This window comes from Ixodes scapularis, unplaced genomic scaffold, assembly GCF_016920785.2.
Source record: "Ixodes scapularis isolate PalLabHiFi unplaced genomic scaffold, ASM1692078v2 PGA_scaffold3__209_contigs__length_174095766, whole genome shotgun sequence".
NCBI lineage: Eukaryota > Metazoa > Arthropoda > Arachnida > Ixodida > Ixodidae > Ixodes > Ixodes scapularis.
The window spans coordinates 8763052-8790180 of record NW_024609868.1 but is presented as its reverse complement, the minus strand read 5'-3'; the positions used below and the strand labels follow the sequence as shown (position 1 = coordinate 8790180).

The following is a 27129-nucleotide window of genomic DNA, read 5'->3' as shown; positions in this document are numbered from 1 at the left end:
ACAGAAACAAAACAAACACCATGGCGAAGCGCTTTTGAAGCTGTCTGATTGGTCCAATTGACTCGTAGTGTCGGCCGCGTCCATAGTATATACTACATGCACTTTTTCTGCTTCAGCGGTAGAGCCAACTTGAACGAACGAAAAAGAAGAATTAGACACATACAGCCCTGTCTATACTCTCGAGACCGGTTATAACGAAGTTCGTTATATCGAAATAGCAGCTACAGCGAAGCAATGACGATTTCCCATTCCCTTTTGCACTTCGTTATAAGCGAAGTCGGTAACAACGAAGTAGCGGCTACAGCGAAGCAATGACGATTTCCCATTCCCTTTTGCACTTCGTTATAACCGACTTCGGTTATAACGAAATAGCGGATATATCGAAGTGATTTCTGATTCACGCGTTTACTTACCGGTTTCAACAGTTAACGTCGTTCCACACCAAGTCCGACCGCGTCCAAGCAGCGCCAAAAGGGCATCGTCAAGGCAATCGTCGTCTGTGCGTTTGCCGGCTACGTGAATCACGCGCAGAAGCGCAGGATCACGCCGTATTCGGTGCGCGTGGCTGATTTAGCCGGGGATAGCAAACGCACAAGGAGTTTGTGCACGATGCACTGATTTTTGGCCCTGCTTGATTATCTCCGTCGCGTCGTGACATTGGGGCTTAATCTGAAACGCAGCGGTAAATGATTCTCTTCGTCTGTCTTTATTTACTGAAACCACGAAAAAACAATGGTACCTAATATCGGTAAAAAAAAGAAAAAGAAAAGATGGGGCGTGGCTTTTATTTTTTCCGTATCGTTCTTATCGGCCAATGACGCAGTTTCATCAGCTGCAGAGTGATATTAGGGAACTAGAGACTCGGCGTTCCTTCGAGTGTCAGTTGCTACAGGTGTTCACATGTAGTTGGACGTTTGCGGCGCATGCTCTCGTGACTATGTAGATCTAATGTAGATCTAATTTATTGTCTGCCGAGAACAACGGTCCTGATTGGGCGAGAGGCCGGTTGAAAGGTTTGTTACCACGGATTTCTCCCAATCAAGATGTTTGTTTTTGGAGCGGAGATAGATGGGAAGCCATGTCGTCAATGAGAGCTTTGGAAATGCACGGTATATTATGATAACTTTTCTGAATTATTGATTCATTTTATTTGTACTAGCTAACGCCTGAAAATAATTGGACGCAAAGCGATCGTAAGCCTGGGACTCGCCAAGTGTTTGTGAAGTTGTTTCAGGAAGGGTATAGTTCTGAGCGTGCGCCGCGAACAACGAACAACCGTATAAAGCTTTCTAAGATCCCTTAACCCCCCCCCCCCCCCCCCCCAAACCAAAGAAAAATAAAAAAAGAAGGAAAAATCGATTGCGAGTTTACTTTTCTTGCAAGATGCAGACAATCACGGCAAACGAGATAAGAATCCCAGCTAATGACAAAGTTTAAAGAACAATTAGACGCAAAAAAATGACGTGACCTGAAATAATGAGCAGATGAAACCCCATGCCCAATGCCCTTGAGTACATCGTATTTTTTTGTATTGTCGAATTTCAGCAATTTGATATTTTTTGTATCCTTCAACTGCTCGCAGTAATTGACTTTCCGCGTTCTCCAGAAAAATGACCTCGCAGGCGTTTTTGTTTTGTTGAGTGTATGAAGTCAGTGACTGCTTAGGAAACCCAGGACTTGGCTGGTTTAATCCTTGCCAAGTTCACGCTTCTTTCTTTGTGATTCATTGTTTCGCGTTGTAATCGGCTTCTATCTCAATCTCATTTACTGCGGACCTAGAATAAGACGATTAGAACTCATGACCCTGCGCTTCTTAAGCCTTACGCGACTATGTCTTCACGTAAGCCAATTCTGCTGTTCTTACCCTCTGCGTTTCTCCACTCATAATCTTGAGCGCCCAATCATCCCGAATCTCTGGCCTTCTACCGTTCAATCGATGCGACGCTCTCCTAGAAAAAAAAACAAAGTTTTCAACAATAACTTTCTTTCTCTCTCTTCATTTTTCAGTGGAGGCCACCTGCCGCAAAACGTCCCGCTGGCCCCCCTGGCCCCCCTGGCCCCCCTGACTTCGACGTCCCCTGCTGCCCCGATGTCGGGCGTCGGCCAGACGCCGCCTCCGCCGCTCTTCTCGGCGTCACCCAAGTTCACGTCGTCGACGGCTCCGTTCACCCCTAGTCAGGCGGCGCCCATGCACTCGCCTGTGCCGGCCTCGGGCCCGGGGCAAGCGCCTGTGGCGGCAGCGCAGCAGCCACCACCGCCGCCCGACAGCCCGGGCATCTGCTATGACTCTCCCGTCGCCCTCGGCGTAAGTCATCTCCGCAAAGCTTTCATGAACTAAGGAAGGCTCGAGCCCTTTCTTTGTTTTCGCTCGGTTGTTCTTGTGCGCCCTTTTTCGGAGGCGTCCTCTCCTTTCGATGATAAGGGAGAAGGACGCTACGCGGATGGCACTCGTGCATAGAGAGGCATTTCGGTGGTTTGTGTTTATAAGTTGTGCTTTAGGGGGACTCCGTGCGATTTAAGGCCGGTCTCTGAGTGTTGGAAGAATGGTGAGCTTGAGCTCACGCCTGCTATGAGTGGAAGAAGGCCACTGATTTCGATGGAGTTTCTTGTATAGCGTTTTCGCACTGCTTTGAGATGGTAGTCTAGACGAATTTCCGCCATTTGCGAACTTCCATTAATGTATTCAACGGTACAAGGCAAAACAAACAAGGGGGACCTGTGGTCAAATGGGCTCACCAGCTTGGAGCACGTGCAGCGAAAGCTCGCGCTGTAGAACCCAGGGATTCTGGGTTCAATTCCCGCCCCCTGCCCGTGTGAACGTGTATCACAGCTGCGTGGTGCACGTTAAAGACTCCAGGCTGGCGGTTGTACTGCACTGGCTAAACTGCTCATCTACAGCTGAGAGACAAGTCGCCCGTTGAAGCAGACTAAGTTCAGGCTGTAGAGACATACACACCCAAAATTAAAGAAAAAAGAAAAATTATGATTGACTTCTAAATTACTAATCTTCCTAATTCATCAATTTTGGTAAAACCAAAATTGATGACTAAGTTTTAGAACCAAGTCTTATTGGAGACTTGCTTGTAAGATTCTTCGGAAGTACTGGGGGGGGAGGGGGGGATTGTAATGGCTACAAGTATTTTAGTACCTTCAAAAATATTCAGATTACCCTTGTGAGTACTTTGGAATAAATGCTTTATGATTAACAAACTTCACTACAAAAAGTAATTGATTACAAGTAATTTGATAACTTATAATGAGTACTGTTCAAGTCTGCCTTGAAGATACAGTTAAGATCAGGTGTTTTGAAAGTTAAGTTTCGCTTGGTTGTGCGGGACGTTTACTCGCGTCTGCATTTTTTATGTCGTGAATGGAGAGTGTTATGGTGAGGCGCCACTAAGATTTACATGTAATGATTTGATTGAAAGTTCTTTAAAATCTAGGTCACAGAAGCTTTGAACACTTTATATGCTTTGTTAAAGGGTGATTATTGTGACCGTAGCGTGAAGTTTGAACACTCGGCGATGTATGAAAAAATAAATATGGGGAAATCGAATGCCTCATGTAGATTTAGGATGTATTGTTCCTTGAATTTACTTGCTAAATGGCGTGAGACGCAAGTCTTTTTTTTTGGTCCTGGTTTGTATACGTAGTGCTGCTCTGCTTTGCTGTGAGACGCAGGAAGATTATTTTTCTGCGTTTTGTCTTTTACAACGCGAACTTCGTTTTTACGATGACAATAATATACCTAGGAGTGCTACTGTAGCTGCTTTATTTAGCGGAAAAGAGGGCGATATAAGTTAGCAATGTGACAAGGTACCTGCTAAATACTCATTTCTACTTGGTATCTTTCTAGTACTCTGTATGTCCGTATAACAGCACAGTGCTGCTCGAATTAGTTTTTAAATCATTTCATTTATATTCTTTTATGTGGTTACATTCAGTAACGTGGCAGTGGAGTTAAAATTATCGCTTTGCCTCCCAACCACGCTGTTAATGTCTCACCACAATTAAGTGTTTTTTTTTTGCTTTTGTCACACAACGTTTATTAGATGATGTCCAAGAAATAAGGCTACTGAAATGTGGACCTTCTTGTATTTTATTTTATTGTTACGTGCGATTGCTTCACAAAAGATATACTGAACAACATTCTGCTGTCGGATAAACTCTACCTTGTTTTAAAGGTTAAATTCCGTTACCGCTCAGGATTTCTTCCTCGATCTAAACTTCAACACTTCGTCAGAGATGTAATGTTTGAATCTTGTCATCCAGGTACACGCGTCGATTAAGAACATCATTGTAGCAAAAAAGACGCGCTTTGTTTGTGTATCGATGTTGATCATATGTCGAGAGGAGTGTTAAGAAAGCAATGCATTTGTACGCTGTCATGTGAAGCCACCGTATTTTTTCTTTCAAAAATAAAACAAAATCAAGTTCGAATCTCCGAGTTTTATTTTGGTGTCCCCCCTGGGAGCGGAATCCGCCCCAAATGCACGGTCATGTGCGAACTAACCGTGAATAACGTTTGCCTGCGCGCTGACCGAAAGCCGGCAACGAAACAATGCTGCGCTCTTAACGCTCCTCTTGACCCGCTTTGAGTTGTGTTTGAGGAACCACGGTGCGCAGCGGCTCAGTTGGGGGCAAGCTGAACGCGTGTTCGTGCACGTTGACCTTTACATTGATCGCCTGTTTTGCTTTGCATAAATCCTGCATGTTTTTTTTTTAATTGCCATGTCACCCTCTTTTTGTAGTTGATTGAAAAAAAAAAAAAGATGCCCCAGAAGTTTTCGTAGGAGCCGTTTCTGTTTTCCTCTTGTATGGTTGCCTTAAGACTTCGAACACCATTGGTTCCTGCATATGTGCTTGCGGTAGGTTAGATCCGCTAACTTAGGAAAGTAAACTAATCCTTGAAATAAGCTGCATGCTGGGCTATATAATAAAACATGCACTTGCCTGGGTTGGAACGTATAATTGAATGCGATGGGAGTGTTAGGGGTGAATATGAAAGTAAAAGTCTAATTTTTGAAGATATAGTGCTACGTTCTGTTTAGAAACAAGTCTTCCAGATACCGGGATCTGGGGAAATTTTCGCATTCCAAAAGCACAGTTGCTTAAAACCAGCTTATGTCTTTAAACAAAACGTGTGTTTGCGTAGCAATTCAACTAAAGCGTCCTTAGGACTAGGCGTCTCTTTGATATTGATGGCTTTACCCCTTAAATGTCACAAGAGTCTAGCAGCTTCTCTTTAAACCCCTTCCGCAACCCTATTTAGCTATTAGTCAATATAGGTGCCTTTTTCAGTGTCAAATTCATTTGCTTATTGTTTATTCAATGTTATGACACGAAGCATATCCCGAGGCTTGCGCGCTGATGTGGCACTTGTAGTTGGCATGATGTCTCGATGATGTTGCGCCTGCGAACGCCCCATGCATCTTGCTGAGTTTGTTGCTTTGGTTCTTTTTCTGTGGCACTACTCTTGACTGCTGGACAGCGGTCAGATTACCGACCAGCAGCTCCGTACATGCCTGCCTCGGCGCCCAAACCTACGACTCCTCAGGTAAGACACGTCCTTTCCCTTAAACTCGAAACCATATAACGAGGCGCCCAAGTATAGAATCGCATGGGTCGATTGAACGTTCGGGGCGTGTGGTCGTTCATATTTCAATCGCTGCTTGTCTTTCGAAGCATACGTCTTGCCTTTGTTTGCATTCTTGCATGTCATACTTCTTGCGTAGGACGCCGAATTCAATGCGCAGCGCATGTTCGTCTGCTTCTGGCAAAGGGTCTGCGCTAATGTTAGGACGCCGAGCTCTTATTGGCTGATTGAAAAAAACTAGTGGGTAGACCTCGAGGCATCTAGCATTGAGGTCTATCCACTATCTTTTCCATCAAAAACAATCAAAACAATCAAAAACATCAAAAACAATCTGTCGTCCCCGCAACTCCTGCGCAAGAAGAAGACGACTTTCTCGCCCCATACACTGCAACCAATGGAGGAGAGTAAACAAGTAGACGTAATTTGTTCATGATTAAGTTTTGTGGAGCATCTTGCTGAGCTCTGTTTGGGATATCAAAGATAAGGAAAACTTCGTACGCAGTTATATTTAGCGTTTACGAGTGGAATACCTTTATGACTGGACCTTTCCTCTTTGTCATGTGGTTTCAAGGTTTAGTAACAACCTGCAGCGCACCAGAGGTTTGTTTTGTTTTCTTCTTCTGGGAACTCCATTAGTTAGAATATCTTTTAGCTGAAGGTATTTGCCCTGGCTTTATTGGCTTCATGAGCTCATTGCTATGGGGACGGCGTGGCATACGGTGAAACAAAATATTTTGCCTACCGTAATTTACGAGACCCAAGCATTGAGACAACCGAGTCAATTTTGATATTTATATTTTCGTTTAATATATGAGTAATATGGAAGTGGCACGCAGCAAGCCTGCTAGAAACATTCCATACTTGGTAAAGTCGATCTCTGCCACCTTGGACATACTTAGCGAGACAAATATACTATAAATAAAAATTTAACATACGCAGAGTTGAAATAAAATAGCTAAAACAGTCGACACAATATGACAGAGAGCAAAATTTTCGGCGTCACCAACTTTTCAGAAAATAAAATTTAAATATTTATTCACACGAATGTAAAAAAGCAAAACAAAACAGTGTATCTTTAAAACGCAGATCATTTACTACTAAACCAATATGACGGTAAATACAAAGCCCGCCAGTAAGCGTATTTACAAAATGTTCGTTAAGAAATACATTTTTTCGGAATTTTTGTTTAGAAATTTGAAGAATGCTCGAAATAACACAAATTGACATTACAAAAAGATTTGCTATACCTAATTTGATGAATTTTGTTTTTCATAGTACATAAACAACTCGGGCTCGACCAAACCTGCTGTTGATCTCACCAGGCAGTAAATTCGAGTTTTACTTATACTTTTCCAAATTGCTTACATCGGAGTTACAAATTGGGAAATTATATTTTCTGGAACGAAACAATGTTCGCAAAATACTAAAAAATAACGCATATTTTCCAAATTCACTTTTAACTTGCATTTTTTTTTTAGGTAAGCAATATCAGACTGATGAAAGGAGAAAACAGACAGCGGAAGGAGTCGTAATATATAACTGGCAAATAATAAGCCAAACGTCATCTTAATGACCTAAGTGTTGCGGGTTCCGAAAAATTATCTGCCTTGCTGCCATAATATGGGGTGCTTGTTGTGTCCCAAGGATTCAAGTATTCATACGGATATACCAAAACGTATAAATATAACTGAAATTAAAACGTTCACTATAAAAAAAAAAGATTCTACTCCCCAGCCACGCACTTGGGAAGGTCAACATCTGCAATTTATGCAGAGAGCTAGCGATTGACGATGGTGAAAATTTGTTTAGACCAAGATATTAAAAAAAAAAAAGAAAATAGTCTACGTTATTGATCTGAGCATGACGATTTAGGTCTAAACATATTTAGAGCCTCGTAATTTGACGAACTCTCTTCGCGGACGGTAGCGATTGGTTCTTCCCAGTGTTTTGCAGGAAAGTATACGTACCAGATTACTTAGAGTATCGGAAAAAACGCCACCGTATGTATTTAAGTCCAGAACCCGGGTCTTATTAAAATCTTCCGTTGGAGTAGCGGACGTCTAAACTAACTGAAAGTAAATAACTCCTATTGCTACGCAATGTATTGCAGATACCTTTGAAGAACACTTTGCAGATCAAGAACAAATAATTTATATTTCTTGTGGAAGGCGCGTTTCGATGTTTTCTTGTATTGTGTATATAGGAACTTCAAAGGTGCCGTTAGAGGAAAGCGAATGAAAGCCTGCAGTAAAAATGAGGCGCACTGAGATAAGATCACAAACGTTACTTTTTGCAATTCCAACGTATAATGAAATTTTAAAATTTTTGCGGCGGTACATAATAAACTGAGTTTCAAGCTCAGCTCCACTTTATTTAATTGCTTCGTTCAGTACCACTAATATGTATAAAAAAAAAAAAATTGTTCAGAAGGTATTTTTGCACTCTTCGAGCTAGTTTTCAACGTTTTGTTTGATGTCAAGGGGAATGCAAAATGAGCTTGCTCAACAAATTTTAGACTGAACAGGTAGAAGTGCCTTGCAGCGGGCCTCAAGTGCGTCAAGGAGTGAGCCGCAAGGTTGTAAAGAATGGACAATATTTCATAATGTCGAACTGTGTTAGATTGTTTCCAGGATTATCACTGAGGAGGCAACCCCATGTTGCATACCGAAGGTGTGCCACATAAAGTTGCCTCCTCAATGCTGTGTGAAATCACTTTATTTCACTGGAAATTGGCTGAGCCTGGTCATGATGCCGTCCCCAAAACGCAAACATTTTCCCCCTTGCATCACTAATTTTATGCAATAAATAAATAAAAAAATGATTGGTGCGCGTTCATGAGGGTCGAAAAAAAACAAAAAAACTCTGCATAAAGATGGCTGGTTTTGAGAATCCCCACCTAGAAATGCATGCCCGCGTCCGCATTATCGAAGCTAGCGCATGTGCGGACGTTCCTTTTTGAGGAAAAATAGTGAAGGATGGGGCCGTTCTATGTTTCCAGCAAAGCCATGCCATGCTCAATGAAACATTCAGCACGACACCGGAAGGGCCGAGCATTTTATGGGAAGTTTAACTTTTGAACAGAGAAATAAACTGCGGCTTTTTTCGCCATTATCTCTAGACCTCTTCAATATAATAAAATAACATTCAAGCGCCGTGCAGAGAAGCCTATACCCGTTCGATTCTATTGACGGAAGTGGTGACATTACGTCCCAAAATTACACAAAATATTTTTGTAATAATGAAATTCCATGAAACACAGATCAAATGTTTGGCCCATGTTTTTTTTCTTTTCTTTTAGTCTTAGGCCCTGGACCTAAAAATTCACCAGCTGGCCTACATACTCCGCCTTTGTGCTATTTTTTTGTAGCGTTGCTGTTGCTACAACAATCTTAATAAAAACCAAATATAAAACAGGTGAATCGCGTTTTTACACTTGACGCTCTCCATGGTTTTATCTTTGCAGGGTCGTAAGACGCCCCCAGCTTACGGAGGCCTCATCCCCCTCCACCCCGTGACTGCACCCCCGGCTGACGCCCACCGTCAAGTGCCAGGTGAGCGTCCACATCGTCATCTGAGCACAAGGATATATGTATACTGAGCGAATAGGAGTTTGTGAGAAAGTTGGTTAGAGTAGCTTACAGATAGAGAAAAGTGAGCATGGGCCGGTGTAATTTCGTAAATTCACATTGGGTAACAAAACGAGAGGCTGGGCTATTTAACATACAGTTGCCTAAAGTCCCCCGTCCCCCCCTTCCCCCCTCCCTGAAAAAAAAAGGTACAAAAAAAATGCACAAGGCACACATAACGACTTTTTTGGCGTGTGGTATGAAGTTTTCTGTGCTGCATGTAGAGGTTAACTAATACGAATACCTTGAAGCTTGGAAAAAAAAGGAAAAGTTATGAAACGTTCTTTATTCGAATTTTCTTTTAGTTGTGGTAGGGCTTGCGTAATAGACACAATGACAAGACGAAACTCGGGAACCATTGAGCTATTATAACGTACGCTAAAGGTTCAACCGGCCCACGTGTCTATGGGACTTGAGGTTTCAAATTGAAGCGGCAGCAGCCAGTCCACTTTTGGGGTGCTCCTGTGCATTCGTGAAAACGCGCGTGCATTTTGCCTCTTCGCCGGAGAAGGACAGGAATTACCTTTGTTATATTAGTCATAAAGAATAGCCACTTTATTAACATCATAATAGGAAAATTTATTCAGTTACATTTTTTTTTTCAATCAGTGGCCGATGTTTATCTTCCCAGTATTCCGATTGCAGTCCTATGTTCCACGGCAGGTGTGTACAAACAAGCGGCGAATCTAAGCAAGAATGACAACCGAAAAGAGCGTAAGACTTGTTTAAGGATCGCCGACATTCCGATGACGCTCTTATTTATTATTTGAGATATTTTTATGCCACTAAGATGACCACCATTTACGAGCGGTTAAAACGCGTAAAACAGTAAAAGTAAGCGCGATATAAAAGCTGTTTGTTGTTTTAAGATTGTGCTAAATTTATTGGGCGGTAAAAGTTTCCTAGCTTTTTTTTCCTTTTTCATTTTAGAAGTCTCCGAGCATACAGATATGGGTTTTGAACACTAGAACTAACTTACTTTTGATATCATATACATGAGAGACGCGGAGTGAATAAAACGAATGTTATTTATTGCAAATCGAACGCGTTACTTGCCTTTATTTTGATCCTTTCCACGCATAGCTAGGTACTGACCCAGTGTTTGTGCGTAGTTCTTGACGTCTCTCTTGGTTTTTTAGATGCTCTTCATTGCTTTGGCACGTAAACTCTCCTTCAGAAAAGAGCCGATGCCGTGCTCGCGCTAACAATGTCGGACAGTGCACATAAATATATACACGAAGCCATTTTATAACCTTTTTCATTGCCATGAATTTGAAAGAGAAACGACGTAACCGACCAATATTTTCATCTGCGTGACTGAGAAATGCTTCAAGCTATCTAGTACGAACAAATTATTTGTGATATTTGCTGTTATAATCAAGCGCAGGGAGAAATTGCACTCACCTTTTTTTAAAAGAAATGCATCACCGGAAGTCGATTTCAGACTGGGTTGCCGCTTTATTCAATCTGAAACCGCACACTAGCGCCAGTTCAACCTCTAGCGTATGTTTTAATAACGTTATGTGGGGGCCCAACCAAGTCACCGTTCTGTTCACAGTTGCGCTATATAGTTAACACAATGTTTTCTTTAAAAACAAAAACAAACAGTAATCAATAAAACCACAGAAGTATTTTTTAACGCTAAAACAGACACTGATAAACTATTTTGTTATTAGCAGCAATTGAAATGTTGGAGGGTGCAGTGTGCCTATTTTGTAAATGTCCAGGTAACCAATGCGAAATGACAGAGAAACAAGCTGTCAAGAAGCAATGAGTGTCATGTTATACATGCTTTGCTTGCGTCTCTTCAGCTAGGCGCAAACTGGAGTCGGTGGAGTTTCAGGATGTAAACATTCATGCTAAGAGGAAAAGCCTTGACATTATCAGGTCTTTGTATATCATTTTTCGGAGCTCTCGTAGTTTTCACGTCTCATCAATTAAAGTGTTAGCAGTGTTTGCTGCTATATTTATGGGCTAAAGAAAATGATAAGTCGCTTACTTTTTCGCGGAAGACCTTGGAGCACTATTTTTTACAATCTACAAGGAGAGAGGTTAACGAATAACAAAGACTGAAAACACGTTTCGAACTATAAAGGAAGTCTGCAATCTGGCGATGAGCATGTCATTTTGTTTTCCTATCTCATACGCAGCATGAACGATGTCACATTACGCTTTATCTCTAGTTCGAGCTATTGACAATTTACGCGCTCTGTAGAAAACTAGACGCGAAAAAACTTGTTGTGGAGCGACTTATGAAAAGTCCCTAGTCCTTGTCTTGCTTTATCTCCACACCATCAATTAAGAAGTGATCATAATGTTTTAAAACGCAGCACCGCTACAGTTCACAGGGTAAATGCAATTAGTTCTAGTAATTGACGCTCCTGTAACTCATTCTTCTTCTTCGATGCTTGCAAGGTGTTATTAAAAAAAGAAAAACAACTTTTTTCAAATAAATTCATGACAGAACAGATAATGGCTGTTGGCCTCAGATGGTATTCATGTTGTTGTGCTGATGAAGCTGAAAGCTGAGGCGTCAATAATTAAAATTTACAGCAACGCAGTACAAAAGGCACAACTGAAGATGCGAAGTATGTTTGGCAAGGGGAATAAAAGGCCAAACAAAACTACTAACATTTTAAAATTACCCGAAAAGAAATCGGTGTCTCTTTTATTCAGAGTAACCTAACTTGAAAACAAAAGACACAATTAGAAACGACTGATTCTACTGTGACAGGATTTAAGATATTAATGTACACAACAGCGAACTGCGTCTGTTTTTTTTTCATTTTTTCAAAGGTAACCGCATGATTTCTGATGATAACACCAGAAGCGGATTTTGCTTGAGTAATGGCATGAAGTGTGGAATGTGTGTGTGTCTGTGTGTGCGTGTGCAGCATATACAGAGTACGTGCTTCCGTACACGAACGGCCATGGAAATGGATACAAGGACCCCGACCCTGAGGACATCCTGGACTGTTAGTATAACTTTAATTCTTCAGCGACATAAGCCTGGTAAAAGGAAACATTGCCTAATATTCTATTATCATAAAAAAGTAAATCCAACCTTTCTGATTGTGAAGAAATGTACGTGTCTTTTCTCAGTCGTAAATAAATTGACACGTATCATAATGTTCACCCTATTGACTCAGGCTTGAAATTACGTTGTTTTCTAACCAGCTCGTCTGCCTACTCTGGCTTCTTAAAATTTTTTTATTTTGGGACTGAGTGTCAGAAAAGAAATAAAATTCACGCATAGCATAATTCACACAGTTGATGAAGCGACTTTTTATTATAAAATATTTGAGGCACAGTAAATGTTGTTCTTTCTGTAACATCATGAGGTGAGCTGGTTAGATTTCTCAGGCGCATATCTCTCTGGTAATGCCTACAGCAAAAGCTAGGAATATAATCGCCCGCGGTAATGCATTTCAGTGTTTAGCATATTTATTAAACTCGTACCACGTGTTTTTGAAACACGCACAAGCGCTGACTAAATAAGAGAATTGAAGATTGGATATGTAAATGGGTGGCGCAATACGCTGCGTCTTTTCTTTCTTGTGCAAGCCTTTGAAGCTGCCATAAATTTATTTCCATCTTTTGTCTAAATTCAGTTTTAAATTATGCACGAAGGTTGAAATGTGAAAAAAAAAATCATTAAGTGACACTCGTTTATATTAGAGCACCGAGCGCTACGATTCCATTTTTACTTTTTATTCGTTTGATGCCTGTTCTTACATTTCCTCTTCACCCTGATCCCCATAACTGCGTGTTCAATGCCTTGATGTCGGCATGTTTCGACTGTGTGAAATTTTCGCATGCCCCCAACTTCTCTGCTTACTCGCACCCGCTTGCTTGTGATCCGCAGCTCTACTCCAATAAGCTTTAAGGTTGGTTCAGAAATTTGCGTTTCAGTGAGATCCATTGCGTCACGAACGCTTACGACTGCTGACGACGAGGTGGCTGCTATGGCAACCGAGGTCCGCCCAAAGCATTGCAGTAGAACGCAAGGGGTCACGCTGAAACGCATACGTTGGAGCTAGACTTTAGGCTGACATTGCGGTGAAGGCATCGAGCGTAAGCTAGCTACTGTCGAGACCGGTTATAACGAAGTTCGCTCTAACGAAATAGCGGCTACAGCGAAGCAATGACGATTTCCCATTCCCTTTTGCACTTCGTTATAACGAAAGTCGGTTATAACGAAAGAACGGATATAGCGAAGTGATTTCCGATTCCCGTTGACTTCGTCATTACAGCTCTCGACAGTATACTTTATTACCTCTTACGAAGGGCGGCAGTGGACGCTATAAGCCACCAGAGTCAATTCAATGACGCGTGCGTGTCCCTTGTCATTGAAGAGGGCCGTAGCGACGACCGGGGCGCGCTGTCACGTGATATATTCCCAGCGCTTAATTGACTGGGATGGCTCTCAGCGTCCGCTGCGGTCCATCGTAAGGTGGAACGTGTCTTTTTGAGGCGAATGCTTGTTCCGCCAAGCACATTCAAAGTCGTGATCTCGTATCTGTTGTCCTCGCTGCCCTGTCAGTTAAAGAAAAGATAGAAAGGAAAGAAGAACTAATGTTATTACTTATTTGTGCATGACTCACTTGCAACAAAAAACACCGCTCTCAAAACCCGGCCGCTTTATGGTCTTAAAGCGTTCAACAGAGGAGGTTAACCAAGTCCAGAAGAGGCTATCGGACCCTGCTTCGACCTCTCCGACACCGCAAATGCCAAGCACGAAGTGGCTGAGGGTGTACAATCCTACCGGCAGGTTATCGGCGGGCCAAATCAACTCGGTCGTACAGGTGCACTACACTTAATCCCTCGAGACAGACAGCAGCAACCATCTCAGAACTTATCTCACCGTAAACAGACCCCCCGTGCAGCGCGGAAGGAACGACATTCTTAACATCGCCGCCGTATACTAGCGCTCTCTAGCGCACACCACCGCGGCAGCCGTGTACGAGGAAGTAGTTGAGCCTCGCGCCAGAGGCTCAATTTAGTGACAATCTGTTCGCTTTCGAGGTCTTTCCTGCCCGCTTCTATCGCTCATCTCGCTTCCGCCTCTCTCTCTTTCCTCTCCCTCTCTCCTCCTTCCTTCTGCCCCCCGATGCCCGCTTCCGGTCCTGGCGTCGAACCACCCCGCCCCCTCCCGGTCGGTCCGGTCGTCCGTCTCAGGAGGTGCCAAATTCACGTGGCCTCCGGCCAAGACCGGCGGTCCCATCCCCGTCGGGGGCGGAAGCGCCCCGCTCGAGTCCAACTCGACTCCGAGCGTCCCGACGTACCGGCCACCACCAGGCACCCAGCGGGTCGTCCCGCCGCCTCCGGTTGCCGGAGTGCCCAAGTTCGGGGCTCAGACCCCGACCTCGTTCCAACCCGCCGCTGCTCCGCCTTACTTTCCCCCTCCCGCCGCCCCCATGTCGTACTCCCCCGTCATGAGTCCCGCTTCGTCGCGGCCTTCGTCCTTCGTGTCGTCGTCGGCGGGCAGTCCGATCCCGCCGTTGTCGGCGTCGGCCAAGGTGCCTCCGCCGACGGCGCCCAAGCCGTCGTCCGCGGTTCGGGCCGGGCCGCAGGTGGCGGCCAGGCCTAAGCCCGGCGGCGGTGGGCCCTGGGCTGCCAACGGCATGGCGAGCGGCGGCTCAGCCCCGTTTGCCACTGGCACTTCAGGTCTGTCCCAGGGAGTCGGATCCAGGCCGGCCCCGAAGAGAGGACGGGGGATGCTCTCGCAGCAGGTGGCCATCGGAGGAAAGATACCCATCTGCTCCAACTGCGGCTCTCCCATACGGTACGGGCGAGGCAACCTTTGTACACACGGCTGTGCGGCTGAATTCACATTTGTTCATTCAGCAACTTTTGAGTTAGGCACGGTGCTTAATCAAGTTTCAGAGATTCAAGTATCAATCAGGTATCGCTTGCGGGCAGATCAAACTCCTTCATTCCTCCCACAGCACATCCGGGCCAACTCTGACTGGCTGTAGACTTAGTCTTTTAATCATTTTATTACTAGAAGCCGTGCCGCAAAATTTTTGGATAAATACAAATATAAATGAGGCTCTTCATCCAAGGCTTCGTATGTAAATATGCGAATACATGCCCAAAACCAAAGGGCGGAAATAAAAATCTCGAGAGTCTTGGCACCATCACATGGACATGATATTGTCATCCTCGTCTTTTAGAAGGACCCACGGGAACTCTATTTACGTGCAGCTGTTTATTCTATCTTACAAAAAAATTTAAATAACGCATCTCTAAGATAGCTAATCTTATGTGGGAACTGATTAATTAGCGGTAGTGGTTATCTGAGTGAAGAACAATTTACCTCTTCTGCAAGAACTTGTTGCAACAAACTAAACTGAGTACACACTTCGTCTGAGAAGAAATTGTTTTAACATAACGATATTCTGACTAGTACCTGTTAACGAGAAATCAGTGTAGTTGTCATTACCCAAACTCCTTATTAAAAATAGTTGCTAAAAGATGTTAACTCACTGTTCGTGTTTATAATCTTATGTTAATCATTTTGTGAATCTTATATTTTAGGCAATCCCAAATTCTTCGTTCTCGCCGTGCTTCAAGTTTGCTGAGGATGTGCCCAACGTTCCTTTCAGCAAAAACAAAACAACAACAACAATACAGTGATCATTCGCAAATGTAGACACATTGAATGCCCATTGTACATTGCCGCAGTACTAGGAGAAAGATCCAGTCCCATCAGCATTGAATAACAAAAGTTGAGTGAGCAAGCGGAAAAGAGAAAACAAAATCTAAGCCCTATAGAATGTGTTCGCTTCAACAGCCGCCAGCAACGCGGCGAAGCCGAAGGGTCTTTCTTTGCGTTGCATCTGAGCACTGCAGTGAAGCAATGTTCGTGCAATCCAAAGCATTATGCCGTGAAGCAAGGCTGCCGTGCAAGAAACCTCCGGCGTGCCTTAGTACTTTATGACTGCCCAGTGTTGTAATATAATACAGATGTTACCGTATTAAATTTCGACACCGTAGAAGAAGATTGATTTTCAGGACGGGCCAGCGCAAGTACGAGCTAAAGAATAGTTCGAAATATCGAAGAAGCTAAGCTATTATGTTTGAGATTGCGAAGGGGATTATTCTAGTTTATACTTTTGGTCAAATTACTTCGAAGTTGCTGTGGCATTTTTGAACCATGTACTTCTTATTTTAAAGAACTAAATTGAATTCATTTTGATCGTCTTACCGTGCAGTTGTTGGGTGCAGGGAAATTTTATATTTTTGATGCAATTGCATTTTTTTTTTAGCAAGAACAAGAAAAACGCAAGCCAAGTCTTCTTATTTTTCTTGTCGTACACCCCCGAAATATAATAAATACAAAGACAACAGGGCATCCGGGGTGTCGATGTGCAACGTTTGTTATTCGTTTAGCGCATGGTTAGCGAATTAAAAGTATTTTTATTTTAGCCAATAGACCAACGCTGTGGGCAGCTCAGTTGCAGTAAAACTCCTAAGGAATATTAAGCAGCTCCCAATTGCTAAACTATCACCTTTATGCATCACAAAAATTATCCTTTCGGTCAGTCGAAATACACTTAGAATTCGAAATGACGTCATTGAGTGTCCCGCATCGCAAAGGGATGTTGGACACAGCAGACGCCGTGCACGGTATTTGCTTTACCGGAAGTGGAGATTTTCTTCCAATTCTAACCCTCATTTTAATTTTTTTTTTTTTTTATCCTGAAGCAAAGTAATTGCCTGCTAGCGCCCTTGGAAAAAGGCCTGGAGTGTGATCACCAGGTGCGCCCGGACAGCTACTCACACGCTCTGCTGACTTTCGCCAAGACATCGGCTGTTGTTGTCACTGCCCAATCTCCCGAAAACAAGGAAAGGGAAGAGACAACAGTGAGAATACGAGGAGGAAAGCCGAGCTGTTTGTGTGGCTAATGTCCCGATTGAAAACATACGCGCTAACCAAAACCTCAACGCTACAAAAAAAAGAAAAAAGAAAAGCGCTTTTTTTTTGTCATGCACGGCATTTCCTGCGTCCTGTTTGGAAAACCCTTAACGCAGTCGATCCCATTCAATCAAAGATGTCTGAATCAGCCTTAATATGCGTAGTTCGCGCCGGCTAACGTGTGCTTTGCCGCCGTAGGGGCCCCTTCGTGACGGCCATGGGCAAGAACTGGTGCCCAGATCACTTCCTGTGCGCCAACGCCAGCTGCCGGAGGTCTCTCCAGGACATCGGCTTCGTCGAGGAGCAGTCCAAGCTGTATTGCGAGCACTGCTACGAGTCCTACATGGCGCCCGTGTGCAGAAAGTGCGGCCACCGCATCAAGGGGGTGCGTACATGCATACCTGACGCTGCAACGTCACTGCGGGCTTAGATGTGTATACAAGCAAATTACGTCTCGATTGTATGTGGTAAATACGGAGACGCATATAACGTGTTGCGAACGAGCTAGGCACATCCTTGTGTTTGTCGGATGTCACGTCCCTTCATGGCGCTAAGTTCGGGTGTCATGTGATGTTGTGGAAAAGACGTCCGAGCTCCACGGTGTTCTGGCTCGAACTGTTCGCTTTTATTCTCGCGCCTCAGGAAGCTCGCGCAGCGAGCTTAGAAAAAGAAGAAAAATTATTTCATATCTCGGAGCTGACTCCTATAGGGCTCCCCCCTGGCAGCATGGAGCACGGAAATACAAATAAAATTGTAGTTGATCCAATGGTGGCAGCAAGAAGAAGAAGGGTTTTGTGAGTTATGTGGCCCATGAAACAGTTCTTGGTTTCTTGGTTTCCTGGGGTTTTACAAGTTGCTCCGAGTATGAAAGATGAGAATTTGAGTCCTGAAATGCGGGTTTGATTCGGTCCATGGCGACGATTTCTCGATGTCCGTGAATGTCAAGAGTCATGGTCTTTTCGGTGCGCTCGAGTATCTTAAAGGGTCCCTCGTAAGGTGGCGTGAGACTTTTCTTCTTGACTTCCTTTCGGACGAATGCGTGGGTGGCAGTTTTCAATTCTTGACTTACGAAGATCTTCTGAGAATGGGGCATCCGAGGTTGTGTGGGCTTAAGTTCTTGCATGAAGTGCCTCAAGTCGTCTAGGTACACTTGGTGTGGAATTGTTGGAGTGCACTTGGTGATATCGAAAAATTCTCCAGGGAGTCGGAGCGGCGATCCATAAACCAATTCAGCCGAGGTGCATTCCAGGTCTTCTTTGAAGGCGGATCGAATGCCGAGAAGGACGTATGGGAGATGGTCAACCCAGTTGAGACGTCCATCTCGTGCTGTGATTGCGGCCTTGAGCTGTCGGTGTAACCTCTCCACCATGCCATTGGCTGACGGGTGGTATGAGGTAGTGTGCACGTGGTGCGTGCCGAGGAGCTGGGCTAAAGCAGCAAACAGCGAGCATTCGAATTGCCGTCCCCGGTCCGTAGTGACGGTGGATGGACATCCGAAGCGGGATATCCAGATGTCGATAAAGTTCTTGGCGACTGTCTCGGCAGTGATGTCGACCAGGGGAGTGGCTTCGGGCCACCTGGTGTAGCGGTCGACGCAAGTCAAGATGTACGTGAAGCCTCGGCATGACGGCAGGGGGCCCACAAGATCGAGGTGAACATGGTCGAACCGTGCCGAGGGGGCACGGAATGGTCTCAAAGGTGTGACAGTGTGTCGGCTCACCTTAGAGCGCTGACATTGAAGGCAGCTTCTGGCCCAACCTCGTACATCCACGTTCATTGTAGGCCACACATAGGGAGCTGTCACCAGTCGCTGCGTGGCTCGGATGCCCGGGTGGCTGATGTTGTGGATGTGGTCGAAGACCTGCCGACGAAGTGTCAATGGGACGAAAGGTCGAGGATGTCCCATGCTCATGTCGCAGAGGATGGTACCGGTGGAGTGAGGGAGGGGAATCCGCCTCACTCCACCGGCTTTTATTCTCGCGCCTCAGGAAGCTCGCGCAGCGAGCTTAGAAAAAGAAGAAAAATTATTTCATATCTCGGAGCTGACTCCTATAGATGTCACGTTTCCACGTGACGTCATGATATTACGTGACCTGTGTGTCAGCCAAGCGTGTCCTTTTTCTCATGAAACCCAGCCTTATAACACTGTCACTGCTCGCCAGGAAAGGGAGAGAATAGGCCAACCAACCAGTTTTGAAAAATTACAGTGAAAATGTACGGAGAAAAACAAATAAAAGCGAAAGAAATTAACAATCAAAAGAAAAAAAAAAGTTAATTCAGTGTTGCAGGCACAGAAAAGAAACATGGCCAAAACCGTCCTCTCATCGAGCTTCGCCAATGGTTCCTTCAAAGTATTAGAAGGGAAAATCTCCGGGACAGCGCCTTGGGGCCTCGGATCGATGCCCGGCTGTACCGTGCGCCGCGGATGGGCTTGTCAGGAGTCAGCGCCTTGGCACCGTGACGTGGACGGGCCAGGATTCAAGTAGCAGTCATGGCCGTCTGTCGGGGCTTGTTTGTCAGCTCCGAATTTTTCCTCGTTCTTTTATATTTTGGCGTTATCATTCTCATCAAAACATGACATTACCCCCTCACTTCAAGAACTTCATTCAATGAAGGTTCTTCAGTATGACGACGTGGTCGATTCACTGTCGTTGTCGCGATGGACACCCGTACACAAACACGTGTTCGCTGACACAGAGGCGCGTCTGTATATATAGCAGAAAACATTGTAAATGAAAGTGAAAGTCACAAACCTCACAAAATAATTATAAAAAAAAATAACTCAAGGGCGAGACTGCCACACCCATGCCTTTCTTGTGCAAACTCTGTTTTGAAATCTTGTCCCTATCATGAGGACGGATTGCGCTTATCAGCTCTGCTGGCAAATCCTCAGTGTGGTTAACAAATATGCAGCGCCTAGGAATATATACTCTTTTTCTTAGGTACCGTAACGACACAAGAAAGTAAAGTAATAAGCACACATAAATATATCTCCGCGTCGCTTGGAACGGTTTCACCAGTCTTGTAAAATTATGGCTCCAAAGCGTCTTCGACAAACTGACCGCTCATGTAGTCGGCTCCAACATTATCGTCTTGTCTACGTATTTTGCACGTGAAAATCCTGGTCTCGTCGCGCCAAGCTCCATCGCATTACGTTACTGTTCGCGCATATCGCCGGATTCAAAAAAAAGTCTCAAATGTTATTAAGGTCAGAACCTCGTCTGCCGCGGGCTGATGATGTCAACCGACACCCGAATGTCATGCAGTAGACGCTTCGAAGAAGGAATCTTTGCTTACTCTGCCCTATGCACCCTTTGTTGGTAAGCGTCGCAGGAGCGAGCGTGTTGACTTGTAATTAGTTGGCAGAACTAACTGCTCTGAACTTCTCCCGTTGGTAAACACGCAGCTCCGATAAAGGATGTTTTTGCTAGTCACCATCTACTATCTTGTTTCAGCATCTGTGCTTTCTTTCCCCTTTCCAAACCTTCTTAAAACAATCCCTCAGGGACTCGTCTTTCTTCTTTTCTCTCGAAAGGTTCTCAACTGTGGCGCCGAGATATGGAACTTGCAGAACCTTCGGCGTTGGTTGTTCCTTGTCTTCATCCTTCGCCCTTCTTTGTGCCACGATAGATCTTGCGAGCGGCATAATCGAAACCACGTCCCAAATGCTCGTGATGTATTCTGGTGCTTTAGTGACAACCAGTTTCTCTATCGTCTCTCCTTTTTTATTTTTGTTCTGGCGATTATTATATCGCTCTCTCCGCGACCGCACATCGGCGCTCATCTGTTGGCCAAATTTCCAGGCTGGGTGCGGCTGGTGTGCCTTTCGCACCTGTGGGATGTTGCCCGACACTAGGTCGTACAGCGGATTCTCAGTGCACCTCACGAGAACCTTTCCCGCGAAAAAGTTGGTGTTGAGAAAAATTTCCACCCTCGATAGAAATCTTAGAGTTCGATTCAACAAAAATACTAGATCGAAGCTGTTCGTATAGCTCACGACTGGAACCGAGTTCTTACTCACGACTACAATATTGCTACAGTTGTCGTAGTTAATCTTCTTTTCACATTTGCGGCCTTGGACCACAGGCATCCTATCAATCGCAAACTTTAGCGGCCTTTCTACAGCTGCATTTACAACTGGTATCTGATGCCCATCCCTTAATGTCACATAGGTTTCGTGCGTTTTCTCCAGCCCTTCAACACCAGCCTTCCATATACAGAAAACTTGGGGTTTACCACCCAACCGCATGCAACAATTCTCGGCTTTATGTACAAACCTCCCGCAATGCTTTCATGATAGCGGCCTAGGGTATTGGTTACTGCTCTGGCAGCGCTCAGCTCCCATGTTGGTGCACACGAAGCATCGGGATGACTTCCTCGTGTTCTCATTAATCGTCTTAGATACTGTTCTAAGAATTATTTATGCCGTGGACTCTTCTTTTTTTATTGTTGCGGAGCTCTGAGAAATATGGGCCTCAAGGAAGAGGTCGACCTTTCCCGACAGATCGTATAGGGTCGAGCAAACTCTTTCTTTTAGAAACACTGTCAGCTTGCTAGAAAGACGATCGTGATCTTCTTCATCATCAGCACCCTGTCTTGAAGCACCTCGAAGGTCTTCTCAATTTTACCGACTTCCAAATACCTATCGAAATATCCAGCTAGTTTGGCGGCAAACTGTCCCCCTATCACGCCATTACCGAGCCTCGCCTCGCAGAATCTCACCTTACAACCTTCTTTGATATATCGAGACCTCTGGAGAAAAGTCAGTTTCATCTTAGAATAATCCATGGCATCCGCAGGGTTTATGCGACCGACCGCAGTGAGGACTTCTGCCGTTAGGCACGAGGTTAAAGTGGTTGCCCACGTGACCTGTGGGCATTCCGAGACCACAGCCGTACGCTCAAACCTCTGTAAATCGGCGTCAAGATCGCCACGCGCCTCATTATAGTGCGGATAAGTTTGCGTGTACTGGACCGAAGAATTGGCCCAGTCGAACCGCCTCTTTCTTCGCCTCGTACCTCGCGATGCCCTCTTTCCTGAGCCGCGATTCTCCGCTCTAGAACTTCGCGCTCTTTCTCAAGTCTGGCGCATTCCGTCCGACACGTCCCTTCTCGTGCTTCATGCTTCTCTCTGCGCCGCCTCGAGCGCCTGCGCCCTTTCTTCCCCTTGAAGGTTTGTCTCCCGCTCAACCCTGGTCTTCAGTTCATCCCCCGCACATCCGAGATCTTTTCCGATCGCCAGCAACCTGTCAACTTTCATAATCTCAAAACTGGTGATGGCCGCACGCACTGTCTCCCAGGCAAACGAGGTCAGACCAGTGAACAAGGGATCCTGGTTAGCTCGCCAAATTCTCAGCGTTCTCTAGAGGAAAAAAAAAGAACAGGCCAGCCAACGAGTTTTGAGAAAAAAAGATGGAAATATATTTACAGCAAGAAAAAGAAAGAAAAAGAAACATGGTCAAAAATTTTACTCTGATCTAAGTGTCGATAGTAGCTTCTCCAATGTAGTAGAAGGTATATCTCTGGGATAGCGTCTTGAGTTCTCGGACCGATGACGGGCTGTGCCATACGTGGCCGCCAGGCTTGTCGGGAGTCCGCGACTTGGCACCGTGACGTGGACGGGCCGGGATTCAAGCAGCAGCCGTGGCCGTCCACCGCTGCTAGTTGGTCAGCTCCAAATTCCTCCTCGTTCTCTCGTGCCTTCGTTCCTCGCGCATCTTTTTTCCCGCATTTCTGTACTGTCGTTATCATAGTCATCAAAACATAACAAACAAAACCGGTGTTAACAAAGATTGGACACATGGGTATTTGGAAATACACGTGGATGATGTTTTCTCGTCTGCCGAAACTCAGAAGTAGGAATCTCGAGCTAAACGTTTTGTTAGGATCCGACGTAAAAATAACTAGAGGTTGAGGGATGGTACGATATTTTTAAAATTATTCTGGGAATCTAATGTAGCAGAAATCGTATATTGACGCTACACTGCTTTGAATCTGAATGAGATACCGAGTTTTTCTGCGATGGAATGAAAGTGAAAAGTACGGAATCGGTGGCGCCGGTTTGAATAAACAGTATTAAATATACGGTTCCAATTTAAATACACTGTTCTCATTAGATACGCGGTTTCATATTGAATAAATTGTTCTGAATCGATGTCCAAGAAAACAAGACGACATTCAACTAGAGATAAATGCATGAGTGTCCTTACGTTTCTAAAACCTCCAGCATTGAAGGAGAGTTAGCTCTGAACTGTGTTACTGTCTCTTTTATCAAGCGCGAAATCTGTAAGGGAGATTAAAGCGATGGTATGAAGAACTTTCATCGCCCCGGGTGGCTCATAGAATGAGGTGTATGCTTTCGTTCTTGTTCGAAGGATGTCACGTTAGTGCTATTGAAGTTGTTCCGCATGACTGCCGGTAGCCACTCAGTCGTGGCGCGGCCTTCTCAATATAACTTTGCGTGTTTCAGGATTGCCTCAATGCCCTGGAACAAACATGGCACCCGGAGTGTTTCGTGTGCAGTTACTGCAAGACTGCCTTTGGCAACAGCTCTTTTTACCTCGAAGACGGGATGCCTTATTGCGAAAAGGGTATGTGGCTCAATGACTCGGACATTGCGCGAAAATGTTTTTCCATGCACCTGCAGGCAATTTTCGCTCCTGTCAGTGTTTGGTAGCTATTTGCTCACACCGATTCACTCTGAGCACTGAACGCCCGTTTACGCGATCAGTATAGTTAAGCACACGGGTAATTTTAATTTTAGTCCTTTTGTCACGAGATAAAATCACGAAGCATCTGAGATTTTGTGGCACATCTTGAAGTTGCCGGGTTATCAAAGTTGCTGATGTTTATCGGTCAACAGAGTTAGTCTATTTATGTCAATGCAGAATTCCGATTTTCAGGAATTCTGCAATGTTTTCACTGGTGGTTCAGCTTTCAATGAACGTCACGAGAAATAAGTGGATGTTTCCGCGTATAGTCTCAACTAAGTCAATTCGACGAAAGCTATCTCACAAATGTTGAGTGGCTATAGTTCACGACAAAGGTCATGCCAAGACGCGACTTGAGAATGAGCTCTTTTTGATGTCCTAGCTCATTTTAATATCCCCAGGTCCGTTCAATCGACGGTAACCTAAAACGTTATTGGCAGAACGAAAGCAGGAAGAAACTAACGGTCACATTAATGATCTATCCTTGTTACACATCTATCAATCTGCATCACTGCAAAATAAAAATGTTACATACGGCATTCGAAGCATGCTTTTTTTTCTAAATAATATGAACTTTCGCTCTTATGAAAAATGTTTTTTTATTATTTCGTTGGTGTGTTGCAGTAAATATACCAATGCCATCCGTTTAACATGTGCTCGAAAAGTTATCAGATTTTAATATTACGTAACATACATTTTTTCAGACTGGAACGAACTGTTCACCACAAAATGCGTGGGATGTGGATTTCCCATCGAGGCTGGAGACCGCTGGGTTGAGGCCCTTAACAACAACTATCACTCGCAATGTTTCAAGTGCACGGTAAGTTCTGTTCACCGCTTGCCTTGGAGTTTTTCGGTATCACACGGGTGTATCTTGAGAAGAAGGAACCTCGTATGAGCTATTTAAAGAGAACAAAAAGCAGTTTTGTGAACCAGCCCATTATCTCGGCGAACCTGCCGACTTACGACTTTCCGTGTGTCAAAGTTTTGCAGTGCTTATTTCTTCGTATGGTTCGTCTAGTTTTATAAATTAAAAATGTTTAACTAAAGCAAGAGCAAAAAAAAAAGATTAAGTTTTAAACTGCAGACGCCTCTGTAAATTAGACATTTACACTTGTGCAATATTTTTTTTTAATAGATAAACCTTAGATTTGTTTATAAAATCCTCTTCCAGAGATGGGGGACATTTCTAAGATTTAGTTTATATTTAATGTTGCCGCCCGGATCTTTCGGTACTGGGATTGTAGACTATTTATTAAAAATCAAGTTATTTCTTACAAAATTCCTATTCACTCATATTTGCGATCTTGCAACAAACCTTGGTCTGTCGGCACTTACAGCACATTTAGGATCATTCTTAATTTTGTTTTTCCTCTTTGTCTTTCGAATACCGCAGATCTGCCACAAGAATCTCGAAGGTCAGAGCTTCTTCGCTAAAGGAGGTCGCCCTTTCTGCAAGGCCCACGCCCGCTGAGCGAGTCGCCCTGGTCACAGTTCTCAAGGGAGACCCCGACTGATCCCGCCGCAGCCTTTTGGGATGTTCTGGAACAACAAGGCCTAGCTCTCTGCGCTGGATGACGCTACGATATTTCCGCCAACGGCCTTAAACTCGACTTTGTACGGCCCGCAGCATCTGTTGAGGAACGCGTCTAGTCTATGTTTTAACTTGTAAGCGGCAAAATGGTTTTGCTCCCCGAGTCCTCTTTTCGCTAATCGCCATGCAAGCTCGCTCTTCCTGCCGACATTTTCCAGGCATTACAACTAAACAAAAATCGCCATCTCATCGTGGTACGTGGGAACAGAAGCGAAAAAAAAACAAACTATGGTAAACTTCCTCAGTCAATTTCTATAGCGAAGGCCAATTTCAAAGCCACATATCTGTGAACACGGTGGAAGAAGAGACGTCTCCAAACAAAGTCACCCAAGGCGGCAAATGTCTGCTCCGGTTTGGCCTGAGCGCACTTTTGCTGAGGCGAAACTCAGACAATAGACAACCAAGGCGCAAACGTCTGCTCAGGCAAAAGCCGGCTCAGACACTGTCGGTTTAGGACCGTTGCGCAGGCGCGGTAGCGCACTGCGTGGCCTCGTAAAGGTGTTCGTGATTGAGGACGACTCTTTAATTGACTCTCATCGGCCCCTTCCATGCTGCGCCATCTCAGGGCGTTTGTCTGAAATGCGAGCGAGCCACATTTGCTCCGTGGCGAGGCGGCACCGTTCAGACAGCTCTCTCTTCTTCCACTGTGTCTCTGAGTATACTTAACCTGCGCTGAACTGTAGGAAATGTATGTATCCTCCTCCTGTTTCACTGATATTTGTTTTTCTTGATGCTTCCTTTCGATGGTTTTTATCATTGATGCAGATCTAGTCGTTTTTTTTCCTCGTTTGATGTTTGTTTGGCTGTTTGACGTAGATTGTGCTCTATAAACTTGCTCTTATTGTTCTTTGTTTTCGGAGTGATGTAGACACAATATTACCGAGCTGCTGATTACGTGATGTGCCATGCTTCGGCGACTCTTGAATTTCGCTGTGTTATTGTTATTATGAAAAACAATCGAAATAAAATGTCTAAAAAAGTGGGAAAATGTTTAAAAGTTTTTAGTTTAGCAGAGGCTTAAAAAGATATGTCTCATATCGGTAGTGGCGGTAAAAAGATCACAAGTCACATACTTTATGATCGTCCAATACTTAATAATATACTTCAACCTTCTACCGAAATTAAGTTCCTCTAGTGCGTCCCTGTCAAAAAACTTTGCAGCTAAATAGACAGCAAAAATAGACGGGTGGACGCTGCAAAATATACTTTCTGTAGAATGTAACTTTCGTCATTTCACATATTTTTATACCGACGTTCCATACATCGATTCACTCTGACACGTTCCCATGATTCTGCGTTCCCGGCGATCTCTAAAACATTATTGAAGCTTATCGAGACAGCACAGGCAAATAGCAACACAAAATAAACAAATGACAAAAAAAAAAAAGGAAAGACGTTTTTCCCGCTAAATATGGCGGAAAAATTTCCCGCTCCCTTTGACACGAAAATTTCCCCGCTAATTTTAGTAGAACAAATTTACGAAAAACTTTTTCACGCTCTCAAAAAAATTTCTTCGCTAAATTTAGCGGGAAAATTTCCCCTCCATTTCACCACTAAATTTAGCAGAAAAACTCTCGACCAAATTTTGGCGCCGTGTGACGTCAATCGTGGCCCTCGTGACGTCATTATGGGAAACGTCCCATAATGCAAAAGGCGGTGACGACGACGGCGACGCCGCTCAAG

The 27129-nt window shown here is 44.4% G+C and overlaps 1 protein-coding gene across 9 annotated transcripts in view; it reads left to right on the top strand.

The window, feature by feature from the left end:
* LOC8039281 (PDZ and LIM domain protein Zasp) overlaps positions 1 to 26428 on the top strand; it is a 66183-nt gene extending 39755 nt beyond the window's left edge. For 2 of the 9 annotated variants that reach the window (XM_042292230.1, XM_042292228.1), the window contains exons 9-17: positions 2008 to 2305; positions 5492 to 5557; positions 9060 to 9147; positions 12117 to 12197; positions 14890 to 15007; positions 17342 to 17528; positions 23612 to 23732; positions 24557 to 24672; positions 25249 to 26428. In XM_042292230.1, coding sequence (XP_042148164.1) covers positions 2008 to 2305; positions 5492 to 5557; positions 9060 to 9147; positions 12117 to 12197; positions 14890 to 15007; positions 17342 to 17528; positions 23612 to 23732; positions 24557 to 24672; positions 25249 to 25326 — 1153 coding nt within the window. In that variant the 3' untranslated portion in view covers positions 25327 to 26428. Of the gene's footprint in view, positions 1 to 2007; positions 2306 to 5491; positions 5558 to 9059; positions 9148 to 12116; positions 12198 to 14400; positions 15008 to 17341; positions 17529 to 23611; positions 23733 to 24556; positions 24673 to 25248 lie in introns of all 9 variants that reach the window. The other 7 variants (XM_042292226.1, XM_040500125.2, XM_042292229.1 and 4 more) reach the window with 5 other exon arrangements.
* Positions 26429 to 27129: the final 701 nt, after the last annotated feature.